This window comes from Phacochoerus africanus, chromosome 9 (assembly GCF_016906955.1).
Source record: "Phacochoerus africanus isolate WHEZ1 chromosome 9, ROS_Pafr_v1, whole genome shotgun sequence".
In the NCBI taxonomy this organism is placed as follows: Eukaryota; Metazoa; Chordata; class Mammalia; order Artiodactyla; family Suidae; genus Phacochoerus; species Phacochoerus africanus.
The window spans coordinates 51,957,840-51,983,950 of record NC_062552.1 but is presented as its reverse complement, the minus strand read 5'-3'; the positions used below and the strand labels follow the sequence as shown (position 1 = coordinate 51,983,950).

The 26,111-nt window shown below is 40.4% G+C and overlaps 1 protein-coding gene across 1 annotated transcript in view; it reads left to right on the top strand.

The window, feature by feature from the left end:
• EFL1 (elongation factor like GTPase 1) overlaps positions 1–26,111 on the top strand; it is a 137,703-nt gene that overhangs the window by 104,195 nt on the left and 7,397 nt on the right. The window contains exons 17-19 of the mRNA XM_047794488.1: positions 3,414–3,561; positions 11,189–12,171; positions 23,611–23,795. Coding sequence (XP_047650444.1) covers positions 3,414–3,561; positions 11,189–12,171; positions 23,611–23,795 — 1,316 coding nt within the window. The remainder of the gene's footprint in view (positions 1–3,413; positions 3,562–11,188; positions 12,172–23,610; positions 23,796–26,111) is intronic.

Sequence of the window (26,111 nt, the reverse complement as noted above, 5' to 3'; positions counted from 1 at the left end):
TGAACATGTGTCCCTAGGCCCTCTTTTCTTTTTCATGCTGACAGACTGAGTCGACTAACTAGATGACAGTCTTTTGCTCTTCTTTCAGCATGAAGTAATTGTGAGCACTTGCTCTTCCACTTTGCTTTCCCCGATTGCCCAAGTTGAGGTCCAGATGTCATGGTGGCCACCCCTCTGGCTCCATGCCCACAGGGTCTACTCAAAATCCAGCACCCAAACACAGAGAACGCCAGGTGCCCAAAGCCATTATTATTTTCAGCATCATTGATCCTTATTGTATGCTACATATAGTCTAAAGCTTTAACATTGACCATCTCATTTAATCCTCTCAACAGCCCTGTGCTATTTTTTATTCTCATCTTCACATGAGGTAAACTGAAGCTTAGAGAAGTTAATTAATTTGCCAAAAGCCTTAGAGTTAGCAGGTAGTAAGTGGTTGAGTCAGAATTTAACTCCCACCTCAGGGACTACTACGTATCTGTATTTTTAGGAATCCAAAAAATTGTATTTATCTGAGAGCAGAGTTACTAGTTTCCAGAGTTTTTTTTATCCTTTATCTGTATTAGGTAAAATTAAAAAAGCCCTCTGTACAGATATCCATGTAGATACATGAACCTTTGTGCTAATATTTCATGTATATCATGAAATATATACAAATGTAGAAGTTATTTTTAAAATTGAGGTGAAAATGGAGATGTATTTGTATTTGATGAGGATATACGCAGTATATATAAATAAGTGTATATATAGTATTATATTTATGATTATGGTTTATAATTGTATTAGTTATTGAATACTGCCTAACTTATTACTCCAAAATTTAGTGGCTTGAAAGAATAATAATAATTTTTTTCCCACCACTCCTTTGCTCAGGAAATTTGGAAGGGTTCGGTTTGGGGACCTCTCATGCAGTGGTAGTCATATATCACCTTGGGCTTCAGCCATTGGAAGGTTTAACTGGACTTCAAGGTGGTTCACTCGCATGGGCTCAGAAAGTTGGTGCTTACTGGGGACCTCAGTGCTTCTCCAGAGACCTCTCCTCATGGCTGTTTGATTATTCTAGAGCATGGTAGAGTGACTGGTTTTAGCAGCAGTCTAAGATACCAAAGCCGAAGCCACAGTGCCTTTTGTGGTCTAGCCTGAGGAATCACACATCGTTTCTGCTATATTCTGTTGGTCAGATAGGCCAGCCCTGATCCGCTTGTGGGAGGGGTATGACTAGCAGAAGACAAAGATGATTGGGGCCATCTTGGAGGTGCCTACCTCAATGATGCTTCATTGTTTTTGAAAATCTTACCTTACCACTTAGTAATAACACTATGCAGAGGTCTGCTTCTGGGTTCCATTTATTGCAACACTTGGTTTTAAATGCAGTTTTTACTGAAAAAGACACTTTGCAAAGTTACATAGTCCATATGGGGGAAACGCATCATTGGCTGCCTTTACTGAGTCATAATATCCATTTTAAAATCCCCTCTACCAGTTAGACAAAGGGTGTAATGAAATACAGACAGTGATTATTTTTTTTCTGAACTCAGTTTTTCCTCTACTAATGAGAAGATGTCGAGTTTTATATCTTTAACAAACTATATGGGAGATTTTTAAGCAGGCTAAGGAAATCAGCTTCTAGATTTTAAGAGGTTTTATAAATGAGATGTTTGTGTTGTTTCTGGCATCAGAATGACTATCAATGTAAATGTTTTCAACTGTCTGATTTCAAAATGTTGTCACCATATTCCACATTTCTTTTGGAAAAGTTTCTTCTTCATTTATTATTAAACTGTCACCTTTGCCATGAGGAGACAGATTTCAATGTGTGGGAGTTTTTTGTTTGTTTGTTTGTTTTGTTTGTTTTTCTTTTTCAAGGATTTGTTAGGTTCTCATACTGGTGACAGCCGTTTTTACTTTGTAATTTGGCTGATGGAGATAACTGACAACAAGCTTTGTCCTTTTTTTTATCATTATTATTCTCTTCTTGGCTCCTGTGATATGTGTTATCAGTGGTCTTTTACAGGACTCTTTTTAAGACATGGTTCAAATTCTATGAAGGTTAACTTAACACTAGGTAATATCTACAAATCCACTGACTGAGGCAAAGACAACATGCTAAAGAGCAGCGCTTGAGGGTGCCTCTGTCAACCTCACATGCGGTGAAATCCCACTCCCTGTCTTTCTCAGCATTTTGTGCATCTTCTGTGGCTCATGACCACGACTTCTGCGGATGCTGGCACCCCTTGTGGAGTATATGCCCCATGGCTGTCTGCCTGGCTTCAAAACCAGCCCGTCTGTGACCTTGAGTACAAGTTCCTTAGCTTCTCTGTATCTGTTTCCTCATTTATAAAATGAGAATAATCATCCCTGCCTCATAGTTAAATGAGTTGATAATATGTGAAATGCTTGCGTGGCACACTTAGCACCAGAAAGTGTTATCATTTAAAAGGGTTATTTAAAGGATAAATAGATAATGGAAAAATAAATAGATATGGACTAGATATGGATAATCAACTTCGGTAGCACATATTGAAAAAAACCACTGATTGCAGAAAGCTCCTGTAGTTTGATTTGTTTGGCATGTTGAACACCAAGCATCGAGGAATTATAAGTCCTTCCCTCAGATGCAGAAGTGAAACAAAGCTGCATAAAAATGCCTTCCAAGCCAAGATCTCTGCTAAAATAGTAACAGGAGAATTCCTCCGACCTGCCTTGAGTGCACAGTGGCCACTGCACTTGTGAAAGGGGTGAGACACTCAGGATAGAGATCAGAATCCCTGCCTTGTACCCGTAACTCCCCTGAACCCTAGGTGACAAGCAATTAAATACCAAAAGCACAAGCAGACTAGGATTCAGAAGGCGCCTTGAGAGGCTCACTGGGTAAAGTGGCTGCTTCATGTATTACAGCTCTAACCCAAAGGGCAGCTATATTCTGAAAACCACAGTTCTTTCAAGCAGCTTCATAAATAATTATTCTAAATATAAGGCTCTGGTGCAGCTTCTCAAATGTCACATCAAATGTTTCTTTTGCTTATTTGTTGATGTTATAGTTTTATAGGTGCTGTTTGGGGGATAAAGTTCTCTTACATCTCTAGTATAAAATACACATTTGTAATAGATTGAGGTAGCTTCACAAGTATAATGACTTGTAGTTTATATTTGCTGAGTATTTGAAGAAGTGGTATGATCAGCTTTGGGATTCTCTGTAAGTTTGTAACAAGTGTCTCATGTTAGCCATCTGTACAAATAAATTACTCGAAGATGGTTTTCTTCACATTGCTATATTATTGGAAGAAAAATAAACCATTATTTTAAGAGTTTATTTCATTATACTTTTCCCTTCCGTTTTCCCATGGACATTGTGTTTAGATTATATTAGTCCTTATCTTGCATTTAACCAGTGTTTCATTTCGTTAATCTAGGTGAAATGCCTCAGCTCGTCAAAGGAATGAAACTGTTAAACCAAGCTGATCCCTGTGTCCAGATTTTAATTCAGGAAACGGGAGAGCACGTTTTAGTCACAGCAGGGGAAGTCCACCTTCAGCGATGCCTGGATGACTTAAAAGAAAGGTTAGGCGATGATAGAGATGGAGAAATGATAAACATCTCAGAATCGATGGGATGTTTTAGTGTTTCCTAAACCCACTGAACTTACACTGTGATTTGTCGTGGAGAAAAAATTAAGTGCCTCAACCTAAACATGAACTGTTATTGGAGCATAGATTTAATTTTTAATAACTGACAAATAGTATTTATTGCTGTACTTGAATAATTTTGCATGTTTTAGTCTGAGTCATAAAATACTTTCATATATATTTTTTACTTTAAACTATACCCATAGCATATCAGGGCAACCAAACAAAATCTCATTCTGTGAAATTAGGCTGTGGTCAGGACAGACGTCCTTTCCTTATTGATGTGCTCTCTGCAGTGTAACCCTTCAGTAAATCTTTGCATTTCCCTATCACGGTGATACATGAGCGTCACAAAGGAGGCATCCCAGGTCACTTTTTGTAAATTATGTTTTTCCTCGTTATTCCAAAGGTAGTATATGTTTATTGTAGCAATTAGGAAAACACAGAAGAATAAAAAGAATCATTCAAGTACTATGCGGAGATGATTATGACCATTACATTTGGGTTCATAAATCCCTCGTCTGCTCTCTGCGTATTCACATATCTACAGGTATCTATATACATAGCTCTGATTATTTGGTTAAGAGAAACTTTTGGAAGTATAATTGCTGACTCAAAAGGGAGCATATTATATTTTTTAGGCTTATGATCCATATTATCCCTGAGAAAGGCTGTTGCAATTTACACTGTAACTAGCAAAACATATATGAAAATTTCACCAATCTGGAAAACAAATGAAAGGTGTTCATTGCTTAAATATGTTTTCTTTGCTTACTAATGATAACTGAAAATTTTTTTTTTTTTGTCTTTTTAGGGCCACATCCACGACATATGGAGGTTCCCAGGCTAGGAGTCGAATCGGAGCTGTAGCCGCCAGCCTACACCACAGCCACAGCAATGCCAGATCCTTAACCTACTGAGCAAGGTCAGGATTGAACCTGCGTCCTCATGGATGCTAGTCAGATTCATTTCCGCTCGGCCACAACGGCTACTCCTGAAACATTTTTTAATGTGTCTATTGGCCATTTGTTTTTCTTTGATGAAATCACCCTGTAATGGCCTTCCGTCCTTTTGTTTTTAAATTTTCTAGGACTTTAGTGATCATAGTAATTATAGCTAAATAATAGTTATGAATAATCAATATAAGTATATACTAAATAGTACATGTCAGTTACTGTGCTAAACTGTGTGTGTCTCATCTAATCCTTAACACAACCTAGTAGTACAATTGCTTGTGGTGGTGGTGGCGGCCATTGCTGCAATACCACTTCACCACCATACCATGGAATAAGAAGAGCTGCTCCTGCAGCAACATCCGTTTGGGATTTTGTAGCAATTCCTGCCAGATTGGGAATCTCTCTTCATCAGTTTAAAATGGCCTCATGGCCTTTCCCTTAAAATATTTTTATAGCCATAATTAGTACAAAATTGAAAGGTAGATTTTTCCATCTCTTTCATGTTGTCACAATTTTCTTGGAATTTCTGAGGGTTATTTGTTAGAGAATAATACTAATTGGATTAATCATAACGATATCAAAATGATTTTCTCAGAAGGTTTTTTTTTTTCAGGTATTGAAATGTTACGTTATCTTGGGGGAATCTTTTTCTTGTTTGTTTTTGCCTTTTAGGGCCACCCCTGCAGCTTATGGAGGTTCCCAGGCTAGGGGTCAAATTGGAGCTGTAGCCACTGGCCTATGCCAGAGCCACAGCAACGTCAGATCCCAGCCGTGACTGAGACCTACACCACAGTTCACGGCAATGCTGGATCCTTAACCCACTGAGTAAGGCCAGGGATCAAACCTGCGTCCTCCTGGATGCTAGTCAGATTCGTTTCCGCTGAGCCACGATGGGAACTCCATGGGGCAATCTTTAAACTAACTTATTTTCTCTCTATTCACACTCTGCTACCAAATTAAAATCCATGTTAACTAACCTGACGTTTCTCAGGACATTAACTTCTATTTTAAAATAATGCTTTCTGGTACTTAGAATTATATTTCATGTAAAATTCCCCCTTTATACCTAAAGCTGATTTTAATTGAATTACTTATTTGTATCTTTGTTTAGTCTTTTCATTTTTATCTCATGGTTTTCATTATGGGTACTTTTTAATCTCGGGGGGGGACTATACTTTATAATAAAAGAAATTAGTTTTCTACAAATATTTCAATGTGGCATTAAAATATCTTAATAAATAAGTTCATTCTGTAAACCACTCTATGTAAACCTTTTAAAGAAAATATCCATATCCAAATACCTAAAAATAATTTATACTTTCATCGAATTAGGATAATAAAAGCAATAACATATCTACTTTTCAAATATATATGTATATATTGCTTTAATAAGATACATCTGTTAACTGCTTTTCCTAAAATCTCTAATTCTGAAAGTGGTGACACCTCCTCACTTAAAAAAAAAAAAAATAGAAGTTTCCTTTGCATTGTGACAGATCCTTGTGCATAAGCTCAAGCTCTCATGTGTTCTTTGTCAGAACTGGGAGAGCTAACCTGGAGCCCAGGTAGGGAGGAAGCTCCTATCCCACTTATACGGGTGGGCAACAGTGAAGTCAGCCAGACCAGATGTGGGATGTGATAGTGGACAGATCCACAGGGGACCCAGTCAGGCAGTGCTTTCTGTTAAGTGCTGTTTTGGAACCCTGAGAAGCTGAGTCAGGCAGTGTTGACACCATTGCCATCCTCAATGCCATCCAGCGTCGCGTAAACGTTTAGGGTGTCTTAATGAATTGAGTACTAGATAGCTTGTTCTGGGCCAAGAAATGTAAGAAAATATTATGAATGGTTGTATACTAATCAATTTTAAAGGAAATGGACAAATTCCTAGAAAAATCTGTCCTGAAAAGAAATAGAAAACCTGATAGTCCTGTAAGTACAAAGAAATCCAAAGTTGGAAAAACGTTAAAAATTCAATCAATTAAATTTACCAGATTAATAGAGAAAGGGAAGGAAATCATCTCAACAGACAAAAAAAGCATTTGATAAGGGTCAACATCCACTCATGCTCATAACTCTTAGCAAGCTAGAAATAGAGGGGAATTTCCTTAAACTGATAAAGATTATCTTCAGGATAACTATAGCAAACCTGTACTTACTGGTGAAATTTTTAAAAGCTTTCCTTTTGTGATCTAAAATAAGACAAGAGTACCTCCCATTATAACTTCTTTTTACTATTGTACTGTAGATTTCAGGCAGCATCATCAGAATAAAAACTAAAAGACATGGAAATTGAAAAGGAGGAGTTGAGACTGTCATTGTTTGCAAATGATATGATTGTGTACTAATAATCCAAAAGAATCTTTAGAAATGATTAAAATTAGTAAATTCAGCAAGGTGGCTTAAAGTAAGTATGCAAAAGCTATTGTTTTTCTATAATACCATTAATAAGCAGAAAATGAAAAGTATTTGAAGGTTACAATTCATGGTAGCAACAAAAATATAAACTTCCTGGGAATAAAAGTATTTGTATTTATAGGCCCTCTATGCAAAAACTGTAAAACACAAAAGAAGGTATATACCATCTTCACAGTTTGAAAATTTCATTGTTATAATGATGTCAGTTTTCCTTAAACTGATTATATATTCAAAGCAATCCCAGCCAAAATTCCATAACTTTATTGTGTATGTGTTTGTGGAACTTAACAAGTTGGTAGTAAAAAATTTGTGTGGAAGTGCAAGGGCTAGTTCAAGCCAAAGTCTTTTAGGAAGTAGGGTGAGAAGTTCTTACCATGTTGGATAGCAAAACTTATTTCAGTGACCATTATCAACTATGTGATGTTGACACAAAGATAAACAAATAGATTAATGGACTGGATTAGAAAGTGCAGAAGCAAGTGGTCCTGGAGAGCAATGAGGAAAGGACAGACTTTTTTCAATTAATGATGCTGGTGAGTGAATATCCATATAGAAAAAAGGGGGAGAGGGAGAGTTCTATGGTGGTGCAGCAGAAGTGAATCCGACTAGTCTCCATGAGGTGGCTGTGGTGTAGGCCAGCACCTGTAACTCCAATTCAACCCCTAGCCTGGGAACTTCCATATGCCACGGCCCTAAAAAGACAAAGAAAGAAAAGAAACTTGACCTCTCTTTCATTCACACTGTACTTAGATTCCAGGTGTCTTGTAGATTAAAATGTGAAAGGCAAAACCCTAAAGTGCTTAGAAGATAATACTGGAGAGTGTCTTCAAGACCTCAGGGTAGGGAAAGAGTCACAGCATCCAAAGCCCTAATGACAAGGTAAAAGGTTTGATCATCGAAAGTTGCTGTCAAGAGAGTAAGAAGACAAGCCGCAGGGTTAGGGAAGACATTGTGATCCATACAGTAGATGAGGGACTAGTTCATCAATATATAAAGAATTCCTACAAGTAAATGAGAAAAACAACAATCTAATAGAAAATGGGAGAAATACTTGAACTAGGACTCCACAAAAGAGAAGTCTCAAGACCAAATAAGCATTTGAAAATAAATTCAACTTATTAGTAATTAATGAAATGCAAATTAAAACCAAAGTGAGATACTTTTACATACCCAGCAGAGTTGCTGAATTTTTTTTAAATGACAGCATCAAATGTAGCAAAGATATGGACAATAGGAATTTACCTCCACAACTAGTGGAAATGTGAATTGGTTACAACTACATTGGAATATAGTTTGGTGTTCTCTGCTGAGGTGGGAGATAGTTATTTCCTATGGCTTAGCAAATCTACTCCCATTTCTACTCCTTATGTACTTAATACAAAGCTGCATCAAGAATATTCTTCGCAACAAAAAAGTCCAAAAAGCAGGCCAGACTGAACTGTATAGAGTATAGGGATTCCATACTTAGATGTTAAAAATAATTTAAAACAGATGACAGTGAAAATCAAAATAGTGCTTATCTTTGTGGGTTTGGGAGAAGGCATGAGGGAGCCTTGGGTAGTGGTTTACATGGATATTCATGTTGTGATAAGTCATAGATAGTAGAGTTTTGTTTTGTTTTTTCCTATTTGGGGCTGCCCCTCAGCATATGGAGTTCTGGGCCAGTGATGAGATCCGAGCTGTGGTAGCAACCTAAGCCACAGCTGCAGCAAAGCCAGATCCTTAACCCACTGTGTGGGACTGGGAATTGAACTTGCAACCCAGCACTCCCAAGATACTGCCAATCCCGATGTGCCACAGCAGGAACTCCTCGGTAGAGTGTTGTTTTTTGTACTGTGCTATATGACTATTAAATTTTACAATTAGACTTATGGTAAAGAATGTGTAGAAAATTCCAGATTTATTTTTAGCTCTCATAGGACAGAACCCGCTTTCTGACATATAAGCTGCTTTTTCAGCTTTGACACACGTGTTCAGGAAGGCATTTTGAACAGGCCTGGGAGACGAGGCCACTTGTGGTCTCCAGGTCAGAGAAACTGTCAGAGTTCTGCTCATTTACCTCTCAAGGTAGTAATGATCAGATGTGACAGGAAGCCACAGGAAATTGCTGATGTAGTCTGAGCCTACTGCACTTCTTTTGAAGTAATAATGTCAGGCTCCGCACTGCCAGGATATAAAGAACCCTTAGCCCTGAGGCACTTTGCAGGTGTGACAACCATACACACACCTTCACTTCCATGGCATGGAGTGATTTTAATTCATCTTATAAGTGACTCCTATGGGAGACTTGTTAGGAACCTCAGAAATTGGAGGGACTAATATAACTCACAGTCCTTTTGACCTTATAATACAAAGAAAATAGGACAGTGTCATAAAGGCACTCACTCGCAGTTTCAATAGCTTTGCACTTGGTCTTCTTGAATGTTGTAAGTATATGAACATATTTTCTTTAATGATAATTTTAAAAAATATTTTCGTATTTCTAAGATTTCTAAGTGTTTCTCTTTTTGAAAAAACAGGAGCGGATATTAAATTTTATTGAATGCCAATTTAGCATTTTTAAAGATGGTTACATAGTTTATTAGACACTTTTAGTGTGATATTTTAGCAGATGTCCAAATACAAATCAATTTTTATAACCTATAATAAAAACTACTTAGTGTTGCAGTGAATTATTTCTTTAATATGCTGTTTAATTGGATTGTTCAGTACAGCATAATGGCTAAGAGCATGGATTCTGAGGTCAGACCTAAATTTGAATCCCAGCTTCTCTACTTGCTATCTTTGTGACTTTGGAGAAGTTACTTGATCTTTCTTGCTTGATTTTGTCCTCTACAAAATGAGGATAATAATATAACACTAAAGAAATAGCACATGTAAACCGCTTAGCACAGTCCTCATACATAATAGGTGATTATTTTTAAGAAACGCAGATAGGAGTTCCCATCATGGTGCAGTGGTTAACGAATCCGACTGGGAACCATGAGGTTGCGGGTTCGGTCCCTGCCCTTGCTCAGTGGGTTAACGATCCGGCGTTGCCGTGAGCTGTGGTGTAGGTTGCAGACGTGGCTCGGATCCCGCGTTGCTGTGGCTCTGGCGTAGGCCAGTGGCTACAGCTCCGATTCGACCCCTAGCTTGGGCGCGGGAGCTGCCCAAAGAAATAACAAAAAGACAAAAAAAAAAAGAAAAAAAGAAACGCAGATATATCCATTTTTTTCATTGTTATTTTAAAATCAGATTTTATATCTCAATTCTTAGATAAATTGAACTGCAACTTTGTCTTTGTCTATTGTCTTTGTTAAGTTCAAGAATCAGTAATTGTATTTATTTATTTTCTCTCTTTTTAGGGCCATACCCATGGCATATGGAAGTTCCCAGGCTAGGGGCCAAATCAGAGCTACAGCTGTGGGCCTGTGCCACAGCCACAGAAATGCCAGATCCAAGCCATGTCTGTGACCTACACCACAGCTCGCAGCAACACCAGTCCTCAACCCACTGAGCAAGGCCAGGGATCGAACCTGTGTCCTCATGGATACTACCCAGATTCATTTCCTCAGAGCCATGATGGGAACTCCCAAGAATCAGTAATTTTAAATAATACAATGTCAGGTAGATATCCATCCAGAAATTGGATATCCTGAATTTCTGTGATTTTTTGGTTTGTTTTGTTTATTTAGAGTTAAAATGCGCTTTTTCTTTTCCTATTCTTAAAGTAGCAGATATTATTTTGGATACTTAATATGTCAAATCTTATTAAAATGCTTATTTTCCACTCAAAACATTCTTATCTAAATACATGATGTATGTATTTAAAATTATTTATAAGTAAATGTATTTAGATAAGAATGTTTTGAGTGGAAAATAAGTATTTTAGTAGGATTTAACATTAATTATCTAAAATAATATCTGCTACTTTAAGAATCTGGAAAAGAAAAAGCGCATTTTAACTCTAGAAATTCTGGTACATGCAAAGAACTCTCTAAAGGTCTGTTTCCATTAGAGGTAGTCTTTTCAATCTGAAATGAGAGTGGTTTTTTGAATTCTGGTATGCTGTAAATTACCAATATTTCTTGGTAAAATAATGTTTATATTTCTGTGTTTTTGCAGAATCTTCATTATGTAATATTTCTGCATGGGAATTTTGATGCCATTTTGGCTATTAACTTTGTGTTATTTCTCTTGAATTTGTAGATTTGCAAAGATTCAAATCAGCGTATCTGAACCCATTATTCCATTCAGAGAAACAATCACAAAACCGCCCAAAGTTGACATGGTCAACGAAGAAATAGGCAAGCAACAAAAAGTTGCAGTCATACACCAAACAAAAGAGGATCAAAGTAAAATCCCTGAAGGAATCCAGGTTGACTCTGATGGGCTCGTCACCATAACAACTCCCAATAAACTTGCCACGCTCTGTGTCCGAGCCATGCCCCTTCCAGAAGAAGTCACTCAGATTCTGGAAGAAAATAGTGATTTGATTCGTTCTATGGAACAGCTGACCTCCTCTTTGAATGAAGGCAAAAATACTCAAGTGATTCACCAGAAGACCCAAGAGAAAATTGGAGAATTCAAAGGAAGACTAGAGCAACACCTAACAGGGAGAAAATGGAGGAACACTGTTGACCAGATCTGGTCCTTTGGCCCAAGAAAATGTGGGCCCAACATATTAGTGAATAAAAGTGAAGATTTCCAGAACTCAGTGTGGACAGGTCCAGATGGCAAAGCCTCCCAGGAAGCCAACAGATACCGAGATTTGGGCAACAGCATCGTGAGTGGCTTCCAGCTAGCAACCCTCTCGGGCCCCATGTGCGAAGAGCCTCTCATGGGTGTCTGTTTTGTTCTGGAAAAATGGGACTTAAGTAAATTTGAAGAGCAAACAGCAAGTGATAAGCAGAATCAAGAACAAAGTGATCTGGTAGACGCGGGGCAGGGGGAAGGTGAAACCTCTTCTGCTGGAGATGAAAACCAAGAGGTGCACAATGGCTGCTCTGAGCCGTTTGAGAAGAGGCCTTCCCAGAAAGGAGAGTCTTCACTCACTGACTGCTATGGACCCTTCTCGGGGCAGCTGATTGCTACCATGAAAGAAGCATGTCGCTATGCACTGCAGGTGAAACCTCAGCGTCTGATGGCAGCAATGTACACGTGTGACATCATGGCGACCAGTGATGTTCTCGGTAAGGAAGGAAAGGTAAAGACAGTGAGAAATGCCCTGAAAAGGAAGGGAAACTCATCGGAAAACTTAAAATACATGTAACACATAGAGATATATATATTTTTTCAAAAGCTACATTGTCATTTGATTTACCAGGGAACTAAGAAAGCCAGAGGTCTTAAATATTACAATCTTGCAGTTGTGGGAGCAGAAGTTTGACAGCTAAAGTTTTTTTTTTCTGCAGCAAACAGGAAGATTCTTGTCTATAATAAAAGGTCTGGTAAGTGAGGTTTAAACGGTTCATATGTGCTGCCATCCAAGCTTGGGCAGCAGTTTTTTGCAAGGGAATAACCATATCAGTCAGGGTAACCAAAGTCACTCTGAAAATGATCAGAGTAAGGTGACAGTCTTGTACGCCTAACGCAGAAGGCCTTTGTGAAGTCTGGGTCTCTCCTGAATAAGAAAATTTATTTGCCATTTTGTTCTCTGCTGACCATTATATCAAATCCTACTTCCAGTTTTTCTCTCTTTGGAGACGTTGCGTCCTGATGCTTAGTAGCTATCTTGACTCTTGACAGATCTTACATCACTGAGACTTATTTTCTTCACCTGTGAAAAAGACTATAGTCATTTATTGGAGGTTGTGAACAGTAACATGGGAATGCAAATATGGGACCTAGAACCCTGCCGGGCATCCAGTAATTCTCTTACCGTCTTGAGATCGTGGAACTGCTCCAGTGATGAGGAGGATCTACGGAAGAACTGAGCACTGGTTGAGAGGGTGGACCCCATTGTTAGGTTTTCTCTAGCTCTGAGGTCAAGGCGATATGTGGTTACTTGACAGTCCTTCTTACTAAGGTTCTTTTGCTGATTAACTCCTAAAAGCATAAATCTAAATTGTTGGGGGATTTTGTCCTCCCAAAAGAAATTTAGGCTTGCGTCATAGTAAGATTTCTGTGAGAGGAATTAAGCATCCATAGCAGCATTTCAAACAGTTGGGTTCAATAGAACTACATAGATCTGGTTACTCCAGGACGGCTTAAAGCCAGGGTGTGCTCTGAGTCAAACCAGCGAACATGGAATATGCGGTGTTTCCCAACCTTACTTGAATACAGCAACATATTAACATCGAATGAAATCATAAATTAGTTTGAGGAAGATCTGTCTAGACCATTCCCAAATGTTCTTCACATTTCTGTTGAGAATCTTAATTCATGGAGGCAAAGCTAGAATTAGAATCAGTCAGTCTTGATTCTTTCAAACCCTTGAAGAAGACCTCAGCGTTCTCCTCCAGGTTCTCCCACCCTGACCGATGCATATACCACCTCTGAATACTTCTGTTGACATGCAGCTCACAGCCAGTTCTAGGACTAACAGTGTCTTTCTAATACTGAGCAAAAGTTCTTGTCTCCAGCTAGTTTCCCACCATGCATCATACCTCTTACATGCAGTAGCAGTTCATATGTTTGAGGGGAGCATTTGTTTTCTGGTTTTATATCAAGGGGAACACTCTCCAGATCCTTCAGCTCTTTTTCCTGATACCTTTTTCTTGTGTCCTGTCATCATTCCCGTTGCTGTCCTTTGGACAGATGTCCTTTATTTGGTCAGCCTCCCTCTTAAACAGAGCAGCCAGGAACAGCAGCTCAGACATCCTCTAACCTGTTCAGAACACAGACTCCCTGCTACCTCCCACATTGGGTACAGCATTCTTTTTTTCTTTTCTTTTTCTTTTTTTTGTCTTTTTAGGGTCACACCTGCGGCGTATATAGATTCCCAGGCTAGGGGTCGAATCAGAGCTACAGCTGCCGGCCTATACCACAGCCACAGCAACACCCGATCTGAGCTGTGTCTGCCACCTACAAAACAGCTCCCGGCAACACCGGATCCTTCACCCACTGAGTGAGGCCAGGGATCAAACCCACAACCTCATGGTTCCTCGTCGGATTTGTTTCTGCTGTGCCACGACGGGATCTCCTGGTACAGCATTCTTTAATGCAGTTTGTCATTAATTTGTAAGAAGTCCACATCAACCTCGTTTTTTGTTGTTGTTGTTTTAAAATAAGTTTTGTCTTCCTATTTTGTGCCCCAAAACTCTGGATTTAAATTTCAGTGACTGAAATTCTATAGTCCCACCAGAACTCCTGTAGTTTACATATGAGTAAACTAAATCTATACAATTAACTTTTTTCCTTGGGGGGGGTATGTGTGTGTTTAAAATATATAAAAAACATTACAATAATAGTGAAGAAACTTTGGGGGTTGGTGGTTTCTTGGGGGGTTTTTTGTTTGGTTTTGTTTTGGCTGTATCCAAGGCATGCAGAAGTTCCTGGGCCAGAGATTGAACCCAGGCCACAGCAGTGACAATACTGAATCATTAACTGCTAGGTCACCAGAGAACAGAGTTTTGGGGTTTTTTAATGCCAAGAAAAAGAAGTCTTGACACCATAATCTTAACACATTAATTCCTTTTAAAGTTTTCTCATGTGTTCTTTTTCTTGTCTGGTGAGAAATGAAACTCAGTAAGTAGTGAATTAAATGTAGTGGTTCGAGCTCCTTTGTCTGTATAGCACTCCCCTCATGATCAACTTACCAACCATCTTAGGAGAAGAAATAAGCTCAGATTGATAGGATTTTGCTGTTAGAAAGGCCATGCCATCTCCAAAGGTTTACCTCATGCTTATATTGCTATATATAAATCTTTACAATGTGTTCTTGAAATTCCTTGGGAAATTGGCAAATGGCTTTCTGGTCTGTAGTGCATAGAATCCAGTACTTTTCCTTTAAAAGTTCATTCATTTACCTTCCACCTATGGTCTGGCACACACCCTGCTGTCCACATGTTCTCAAAAGGGCAGATTCCTTTAGGTCTATGAGATATGATTCTGGTCTTGAAGACTTGAAATTGTTTAAGAAGGCCAGATACTTGCTTATCAACTTCTCAGCCATCCTGAACTTGAGTGTTCTCTCTGTGGTATTTCTTCTGCTCACTAGAGTTTCGTCACCATTCTCCTTACTGAAGAGATGGATGTAAGTTACGTGCGTGTGGAGAACCAACCCTGCTTTCTTGCTATTCTCTAGTAACGTCACACCAGTTTTCTCAAGTTGTGTAGGTATCTCTTCTTTACCTTCAAAGTAGTGGAAAGACCCTTCTTGTTGCCTTTACTTTGATTATTTTGATAGGCCCACCTTGTTCTTGTTTTCAACATCCAGGACACACTGTGGTTCCCCCTTAGTTAGTATCTTCTGTCTACTGTGGCTGTCCTCTTAAAACAGGAGTTAGAAGGCACAGCAGGGTACCTTCCATTACCCAACTTTATTTTGGAGCTGTTTATTTTGAGTGGATGGAAGGATCTCCTTTTCTTTCCTCATTGGGATCATTCATTTTATATATATATATATATATATATATATATATATATATATATATATATTTGTTTTAGGGCTGTGCCTGCAGCATATAGAGGTTCCCAAGCTAGGGGTTGAATCTGAGCTGTAGCTGCTGGCCTACACCACAGCCACAGCAGTAGCAATGTGGGATCTGAGCCACGTCTGTGATGTACACCACAGCTCTTGGCAATGCTGAATCCTTAACACACCGAGCAAGGCCAGGGATCAAACCTGCGTCCTCATGGATGCTAGTCAGATTCATTAACCGCTGAGCCACGACGGGAACTCCCCTAAAACCTGTTTTCTTTTCTTTTCTTTTCTTTTCTTTTCTTTTCTTTTCTTTTCTTTTCTTTTCTGTGTTTGAAATGATCCTTCCTAAAGTCTAGGGTCCATGTGGGTCTCTGCCTATCCTTTCCCTCCCTTTTGAACCCCGCATGATGAGAGTACATATTTCCTACCAGACTGCCGTCTTTCCTACATCATCCATTTGGAAGAGCATTTGTACTTTACTCTCTGAGAAGACAGATTTTTCAGCACAACGCATGAAGCCAAGATCAGCTGTTGGCATTTATCAGACTGACATTCTCAGCAGACTGTTGAGTCACCTTTCTTGAGTCAATCCTCCATGCCCATTTTTTTCGTTTCTGTTAGGAAATCACCACCAGAACCCTGCATGTGACCAGCCAGTCCCTTGAAATAGCTCTTGCCATCCTATCCTTTTATCTTCGTCCTGGCACTTTTCACCTATCCAGTAGACTCTTTCTGGCACTTTCTAGGAAGAGGTGGTTATCTTAGCCCTCGGGGTTATTTGCCTTCTTCTCTCTTAGGAGAAATATATATCTTTGCTTTGTCTTGTCCAAGGACAAACCTCACTATGCTAGTCCTTCTGCAGTGGCAGCCGTGAGTATATGGATTGGTTAGTACAATTAATTGACCCTTGAACAGCAGAGGGCTTCGGGATGCTGACCATCTGTGCAATTGAAAATCCCAATGTTCCTTTATAGTCAGTCCCCCTGTACATGGCTCCGTATCAGTGGGTCAGCCCACTGTGAATTGTGTAGTACTATGTAGTATGTTCTTAGAAAAATCCGTGTATAAGTGGACCTATGCAGTTCAGACCTGTGTTCAAGGGTCCACATATATAGTCTATACCAGTGGTGCTGGTCAGCCTTCTTAATGCATTTCTCAGAGACTAGCTGGCTGTCACATCTACTGCTTTACAAAGAAGTTGTGTTTATATTTGATCTGTTTTTATTTTCCTGAATTGGTTTGAAGTCCTCTTGCTTAGACTAGTAATCTCCTCCTAAGCTTGTTTTCCCTTGTTTTGAGAAATTCTTTGGTAATGATAGCCAGTCTCTAAGATCCAAGGTCTGTCAGGATAATCAGCTCTTCACTTCTTGTGTTTTCCTTTTTCTTTCCAAATTACCACCTTCAAGTGGAAAAAAGAAATTAGAAGACCTCTGTGTTCCTGAGGCCTCTTACTTCCTGCCTGGATATTCAGAAATCTTCCAAGAAGTCACTGACAGTTCCTTTAATTCTCCAAAAATTGGCACAAGACAATTAAAAAGACAACTTCAGGTCTTTTTTATTTAGTAAAATTAGTCTCTTTTAAAAACTTTTTTTTCCTTTTTTTACAGATTGTTAAAACAAGAAGTATATTCGTAAATGTATAAAATTGCTTATGGTCAAAATGGGAAATTTTGTAGAAAAATAATCATCTTAAAATTATCTTAGAGATTTCCTACTGTGGCTCAGTGATAACAAACCAACTAGGGTCCATGAGGATGCAAATTCGGTCCCTCGCATTGCTCAGTGGATTAAGTATTCGGTGTTGCCATGAGCTGTGGTGTAGGTCTCAGACATGGCTCAGATCCTGCATTGCTATAGCTGTGGTTTAGGCTGGTGGCTGCAGCTCCAATTTGACTCCTAGCCTGGGTACTTCTGTATGCCACAAGTGTGGCCCTGAAAAGAAGAAAAAAAAATTATCTGGGGAAATAATCCCAAGAAAATGACTTTCTTTACTTGTAAAATCTGCGTGTGGTTCTATGATCATGTTTTACTCATGAAAATTGCCTCTAATGGACTTGAAGGGACATCACAATTGGTTTGTGTTTTTAATTGATTGTCATGTTAACAATTGTTTGTTTCTTCTAATCTGTTAATGTCCTTCCTTCTTGCTCCGCACTGATTTTATCTTTGGCAATAATGTCATATAAATGTAACTGTTAGATAGTATTAGTTTTAATCACATCTACAATTATGTGGTTCTATTTTATTTATAAGGATAAGTTATAAATTGTTAGAGCATGTATCAGAAACATTTATCACTGTTTATTTTTAAAAACCAGTTCTTCACACTTGAGGTTCTTTTTACATTTCACTTGCATTTCATAGTTCAACAAAAATTTATTGAGCTGTATATGCCAACACTGTTAAGCACGGCTTCTACTTTGAGAAATGAGTTAAGGCTACAGAACCTAATTATGTAAAATAAAACAATAGTAAAATACAGGTGAATTTAGTGAATAAATATGGGGTTTTGGTGAAATTTTATGAGGAATTTAGCAAAATTCAAAGCAGGATACATCGTTTGAAAGTTAATGTACTCTAAAATGGCCTTTGATGGATGGAATAATTTTGAGTTCCTCAACTAGGTATTAAATTGGCTTTCTTTGTATGACAACCCTAAAGACTTCTGTTGAACTTCGAGTAATTTCCTTCCTAGTTGGTTTTATTTTTTGTCCTTTTTTTTTTTTTTTTTGTCTTTTTAGGGCTGCACCTGCAGCATGTGGAGGTTCCCAGGTTAGGGGTTGAATCTGAGGTGTAGCCACAGGCCTACGCCAGAGCCACAGTAATGCAGGATCCGAGCCACCTCTGGGACCTACCCCACAGCTCACAGCAATGCTGGATCCTTAAGCCACTGATCAGGGATCAAACCCACTTCCTCATGGATGCTAGTCGGGTTCATTAACTGCTGAGCCACAACAGGAACTCCCCTAGTTGGTCTTATAGGAACTGCTATTCAGCATTCCCTCTCTCACCCTGGACACTTGATTGGCTGAACCCATCGGTAAAAACCTTGCCTTTACCTGCACTAGCCACGTCTTGTTAAATTTAGATTCTTACCTAGTTCTTTCTGATTCTGTCAAAGTATTAATTACCCTTACCAGCTTCCTGTCAACTTTGGACTCGATCACCGTGCCTTCTGAATTTTTAAGTGTATGATTATCACAGTAAAGATAAGAGCTGTGAGCAAAGCACTGACATGTCACTAAGCACATCCCTCCAGGGTAGGGGGGACTTGTTCACATCCGTTCCCTGTAGACTTTTTGCTGAATTCATCTATATAATAGGAGCCCACGTTCCCCTTTATGTCCACAGCATACTTTTTATCTCATATTCGGTTGAAGGCCATCTGTATCCTGTCCACCACATTTGCTTGATTTAGCAGTCTGGGCATTCTGTGACAAAAGAAGAGGTTAGTGAGACCCCGTTTACAAGAATAAGACGTGCCCACCAATTCCTGTGTGTGTGGTGTGTGTTAATTGAAGTTATACCACAGTGTTACTAACAGTAACAGAAACCACAAGATGAAAGGAAAATCCTCCTCCCTGGACATCAACCTCTCATTTTTCATTTTCTTTCACAGTCTTTATCCGTAATAGTGCATTTTGCATAGCCATTGTGCATTATGGCAGAAGCAATTTACTGTTTTGCTTTTTGAATTTATTATTAATTTTATAAATATGCTTCCATTTGGCTACTTAGTATTCATAATTTTCATTTGAACCTCTGCATAATAATAGCCTATCAATTCGATACGCTGTAGTTTACTTCCCATATTCCCAAATTGGAAGTTCACATTGCTTCCTGTTTGTCTACTATTAGAGGAAATATTTCTGTGCATGCTGTTTCCTTTCCTAAATTCTCGGAGGGAGGGAACCCTTAAATTGCCAGACTTTCAGCTCTAAAGATTGTGGAATCTGCAGACCAATCTAACAGTCTATTATGGAAGAAGAAAATTTGTATACAAGAATATATAATGCCTGAGTTCCCATTGTGCCTCAGTGGTAACGAACCCGACTAGTATCCATAAGGGCACAGGTTCGATCCCTGGCCTCACTCAGTGGGTTAAGGATCCGGGTTGCTGCAAGCTGTGGTCACAGATGAGGCTTGGATCTGGTGTGGCTGTGGTGTGGGTCAGCAGCTACAGCTCTGATTCACCCTCTAGCCTGGGACCTTCCATATGCTGCAGGTGCGGCCCTAAAAAGACCAAAAGAAAAAAGAAAAGAAAAAAAAATCTATAATGCTGCAAAAGAACAGATTAGGTTCATGAAGCCCACATGGTAAAGAGATTATTTTGATCTTGGGAATCTCACAGAACACTTCGTGGATCAAGTTGTTTTTAATGAGCTTTAAATGATGAAAAGGATTTGACTATGGAGTTGGACTAGAAGTGTTCTAAGTTGGAGAAGCTGTGAGCTCAGAATGGAAAAACCTCAAATGTGTCCTGTGGGCAGCGAGTGATTTACCTTGGCTTGGAGTGTAGCGTCTGTGCCCTGTTCTCTAGGGTCTGGCAGTTGCAGGAGCTGGAGTAGTGGGTTCCTGCCAGGTCATAAAGGGCCTGGAGTACAGGCTGAGACATTTATAGTGTAGTCATTAAAAGTGGAGCCCTGATCAAAACCATTTCAGTCCATTAACCTCTCTGTTGCCGGCTTTTTCCTGAAGGATGCCTCTTTGCTGGGGCCTTGCTCACACAGTAAGGCGCAGTGATCTTCCTTTGAGCGAGCAAACCAATGACTGAAGTAGGATGGAACAGACACCCGGTTGAAGGGGTATCAGAATATTCACAGGGGGCCACGTGATCAAAACCCCTCATTGATATGGCTGTGTTAATTTCTCAGTGTAACCGTGGCAGGTGTAGAGTGTCCCTGAGTGCACCCAAGTGTTTAACACACCTGTCATGAGTGCCAAGTGTATTTGGAAGGCTTTGTTATAGCTGTTTTCCTTTGGTCAGTGATACACCACTGTGCCCCAGTTTCAGGATTTAGTTTTTGTGGAATTAAAATTGAATGGCTCAAAATTACATGAATGGCTCAAAATTAATTACATTCGGTTTCAATTACAGTTATTGATCCAAGCATGCTGGCATGACCCATGACGGAAAGAGAGATACTGCCAGCCTCTGCAGCAGCAGTCAGGCGGCTTGTCCCCACTGGCCTATCACTTCATGGTCTGATTGCCCCACTTTGCTCATTCTTTCTCCCTCCTCACCCCATTGTCCTGGAGTTACTTCCATAAACCATCTTAAAACTTTCTCCAGAATGCAGCAGCAGAATAAATGAAGATTTCTGCCTCACACCTGTTAGCAACACAATTGAGAAATGAATGGGCTCTCTGAGGGGAGACTTTGTTCAAAGAAGAGTGCGGAGCCTGAAAGAATGCTCTTAGGAAGAAGCTGCACCCTTAGGAATTACTGTAGTCAACAGTGGAATGTTGGTCCGAGGGCCAGAGGTCAAAGGAAGGTTAGTACCAAGACTGGAGAGAGTTGTCAGAGGGGCTTTAGTAGCTTCAGAGACCACAGAGAAATCATGGAGGATGACGACCGAGATGAGGACATCTAGGTTAGGAGTCTGAAGATTTTTGTGAAATTTCAAAGAGGCAGTTTGAATAGAGCCCAGGGCCACAGTAGGACCTGAGTGGTGAAGAAGGAGCAGTGTGCACAGGGAAGCCGGAGCCCGCTAGGGATGGGGGTGGGGGGTGGCAGACGGAGGCCAGGGCTGCAGCAGAGAAGGGGACAGTGCACCTGTCATCACGAGTGGAACTTTTGTTTTGTCTTCATGCTAAGCCTAGGGATGCAGAAGGCCCAGCAGAGTTTTTAGGATTTTTTTGTTCTCGTTGTTCTTAAGACCTTGCAACACAGTGGGTTTCCTGCCATTTGTTTTCCTTTATCCTTCCTAATCACCACCACCAGGGGGAAATCTGAGTCAGAAAGTTTGCCAATCAGACAGTTTTGCTGTGTGTCCTCGGTTCCTAGTCTGAAAAAGAAACAAATGAAGGCGGGTGGCGTACGTGGCAGATTACCACCCCGTTCCTTAGAAGGGCAGGGTTCAGGATGCAGTGCTGTGGGCAGGGGAGACATGCGCTCTGCTTACCGCACTGCATAGAAGTTTAAGGATACTATATCTGTAGATCACTTACATAGTTAAAGTTATTTTTTCTAAGTGGTAGCTGAAAGAGGAGACTTTCTTTTTCTTCTTCTTCTTCTTCTTCTTCTTTGGCCGCCTCTGGCCTGTGGGGTTCCCAGGACAGTGATCAGATCTGAGCCATAGTTGTGACCTATGACACAGCTGGGGCAACACCGGATCCTTAACCCACAGAGCCCGGCCAGGAATCAAACCTGCATCCCATTGCTCCCAAGAGGCCGCCAAGGTCGTCATGCCACAGGAGGAGCTCCAAAAGAGAAGGCTTCACTGAGGGTACCCACTAGCTGGAGCAAGATCCCTACAACTGTTTGTGGTTTTCAGTTTCCCTGCGTTCTCTGCAGGCTGCTCTGCTTTACTAATCAGAGGAGTGCTTTGAGCCTAGAGGCACTCATGCAGAGGCTGGTTAGAAGGAAAGGTGTCTCTGTCCTGAGTGAGTGTCAGGCAGCATCGTGCCTAAATACAGAATAAAAGTGTCAGCCGAGAGGACTTGCTAGACTTCTTGTGATATGGCTGTAAAAATTGTTGGCAGAAGTTCCCATTGTTGCTCAGTGGTTAGTGAACCTGACTAGTATCCATGAGGATGTGGGTTCGATCCCTGCCCTCTCTTAGTGGGTTAAGGATCTGGCATTGCTGTGGCTATTATGTAGGCCAGCAGCTACAACTCCGATTCAACCCCTAGCCAGGGAGCTTCCATATGCCATGGGTGTGGACCTAAAAAGACAAAAGACAAAAAAAATTGTTGCCAGACATTAAAGATTCCAAAGGCTATCAGTTTTCAGGGAATAAACCTCTTATTCTCATACCACTGAAATACTATCATTTTAAAACAACTATGAGCAAGCATTTATATATGTGTGGTTTTAATTTTTAGTATAAAAATGTCCTTGTGCCAGTGGCTTACTTACTAGGCCCAAATAGCCTGTCGTCACTGTAATTATCATCATCACATTGATAATATCTTGTAGTTATTAAAACATTTTAATCTTTTGGAGTTCCCGTCGTGGCTCAGTGGTTAACAAATCCGACTAGGAACCACGAGGTTGTGGGTTCAATCCTTGGCCTCACTCAGTGGGTTAAGGATCTGGCATTGCCGTGAGCTGTGGTGTAGGTCGAAGATGCAGCTCAGATCCTGTGTTACTATGGCTGTGGCGTAGGCCAGCGGCTACAGCTCCAATTAGACCCCTAGCCTGGGAACCTCCATATGACACAGGTGCGGCCCTAGAAAAGACAAAAAGACAAAAAAAGAAATGTTAATATTTCAAAGCCTAGTCACAGTCATCTCATTGGATTTCATACCCAAAGACAGTTCATAGTGAAATTGTATCAAAAGGTCCTTTTAAAAGTCTCCTGCTCCTCACGCTGTGTTGAAGGGGATTGTTGTCTTTGGGAAATGCAATTTGGGGTTATTTCACCTGTTGTCTTTTGTTTCTAATTTTTCTATAGTTGTCATGTTCCACTTTTTTTTTTTTTTTTTGGTCTTTTTAGGGCCACACCTGTGACATATGGAGGTTCCCAGGCTACAGAGCTACAGCTGCTGGGCATAGCCACAACCACAGCCACACATCTGCAACCTACACCGCAGCTCACGGTAATGCTGGATTCTTAATCCCCTGAGTGAGGCCAGGGATCGAACCTGCGTCCTCCTGGATGCTAGTCAGGTTTGTTAACCACTGAGCCATGACTGGAACTCCTGTCATGTTTTACTTTTTAAATAAACACTTGAAATTTCCCATGCTTTTGCAAACAAAAATTGGGGGGAACAGAGTTCCTCATTGGTAGATTGTTCCAGGGTATACGAGTAGTCACATCTTTGTGTCGCTCCAGACACGTAATGGGTCCATGAATTTAAAAGATGTCTGGCTTTGCAGGTCGGGTCTATGCTGTCTTGTCCAAGAGAGAGGGTCGAGTGCTCCAAGAAGAAATGAAAGAAGGGACGGACATGTTCATCATCAAGGCCGTGCTGCCTGTGGCCGAAAGCTTTGGCTTTGCTGATGAAATCCGGAAGAGGACAAGTGGCCTGGCCAGCCCGCAGCTGGTGTTCAGCCATTGGGAGGTAAAAGTCCAAACCCATGTTCCTTCCTTTTCCTCTACGGAGGTGCTTCCTTATCCTTATATGGGGCCAAGAGGGGCAGACCACCTCCCAGGCTGTTTGGCCTTGCTCTGGCTCTGTTCCATCAAAGGGATGGGAAAAAAGCAGTTGGCATTTTTTCATCCAGACTGAATGAGCCATAGACGATATGCGCTTTGTCATACATACACACACATTATTTTTTTCATTTGATGTAACATTTAAGACACAGAACATCTAATATTTTTTTTTCCACCCAAAGACATCTTGTAGATAAGAAAACCACAGACATTTTGAAGGTGAAACTTTAGGTGACATTTCTTCTGGGGAGAAAGTATTTTTAGCATTTAGAGGCAAACTGTTATGCCTCTTACTAGGGACAGCTTTAAATTATTCCATGTTGCAAAGTCTCCAGTCCCCATTATGGAGATTGGAGGCTCCGTAGCTTTCAAGTGGGGTGGAATGAAATGGCTCATCAGAACACTGGGTTGTCAGTGCAGGTAAAGGCCAGTGAAAAGGCAAACCTTACGTGTAATTAGAAATGCAAACCTGACAGATCCACATTGCTCTGGAGAGGAGAGATTGTGAACACATCGTCTTTTACCTTAGGGCGAGGAAATAACAGCAAGAAAGAAGGAGGAGGTCAGACTGGCCTTCCCAAACAAATCCTTAAAGGGAAAGTAGACGTTGGCAGCCAAAGGGGAGAAGGACATTGGGTTGGAGGGTAGCCCATGAGAGAAGGCAGGCCAAAGAAAGCTGTAGGGCTTGAGCAGAAAACAGCATGTTGTGTTTCAAGGCAAAGCCTTAAAGTCAGGAATAACGTTTTTAAACTATAGAATGTTAAGTAGAAAAGTGGTTTCAAGAAAACAGTTTCGAGAGTTCCTGTCGTGGCTCAGTGGTTAACGAACCCTACCAGTATCCACGAGGACTCGGGTTCGATCCCTGGCCTCGCTCAGTGAGTTAAGGATCCAGTGTTGCTGTGACCTGTGGGTGTAGGTCGCAGATGCAGCTCAGATCCTGCGTTGCTGTGGCTGTGACCATCGGCTACAGCTCCAATTTGACCCCTAGCCTGGGAACCTCCATATGCCTCGGGTGTGGCCCGAAAAAGCGAAAAAAAAAAGAAGAAAAAGAATGCAGTTTTATTGTCACTATTTACAGGGGACCCAGACAACTTCACATGATCCACACATACCATAGAGGTATGTGGTTTGGTGAAAGGAGCATTGACTTTGGTGTCAGGGAGTCCTAGTTTCAGATGTTAAATCTGGCACTTGCTCGGACAAATTATGGAGCCTCTCTGGGTTTGTTTGGGCCATGAGGTGTAAGGTATATGGAATATCTAGCTCAGTGCCTGGCACTACCTGGTAGACCCTTCCTGGCACAAAGATGGTTTTCTTGTCAACATTCTTAGGGTCTGTGACATGTTCATTTTGTCCCCCTCTCGGCAGTATGCCATTGCACTAGACTTCACAGAAATAATATAGGGTTTTTTTCCCTTAAACTCTATTTAAACAAAATTCATGGTTTAGATTCAGTGCTTAGCTCTTGTTATTTCTTTCATTTTCTTTAGCCAGCTGGGTCCCTTTCTCTTGAACGCTTTAAATGAACAGTTTAAATTTAAACAAAACAAGGGAATGGGGGTAATTAAGGAGAACTTTCTCTTTAACATGAATTCTGTAGTCAAGTGAATCTGGCAAAGTAAAGAAAGGTGACACTTCAGAGATATTGACTTTGGACAGGGCAAACTTAATCTTAATTAGACCAGTTCATATGGTCTAAATTGATGTGAGGGAAGCTGCTAGTCCACAACACAGTTTTGTCTGTTTCTCCTTGAAAGAGAGAGGGCGTTCCATTCTTAGTGCTTGCTAGCACTGAAGTTAATATTGTTCCAATTCAGGCTATGTTTTTTTGTTGTCGTTGTTAGTACAAACTACACTTTCAACAGTAACTTTCAGTGATGTTTTCTTTGCATCTTTGTCTTGATGGAAACTAAATGATGTCTTGATGGTTTTATTGGCCGGTGTCTGAATAGGTACCATTGCCATACTTCATTATGTAGACAACAGTAGCACAAAACATTAAAGGTATTTGTTAATCCCAACACTTATGGGGTGGTAATTTCCCACTTATTCAAACTTACAGCTTTTTGATTTCGGTTTTTGGCCACTCAGCTTTTACATAAGAATGCAAACAGGAGTTCCCATCGTGGCGCAACAGAAACAAATCCATCTGGGAACCACGAGGTTGCAGGTTTGATTCCTGACCTCGCTCAGTGGGTTAAGGATCCGGCATTGCTGTGAG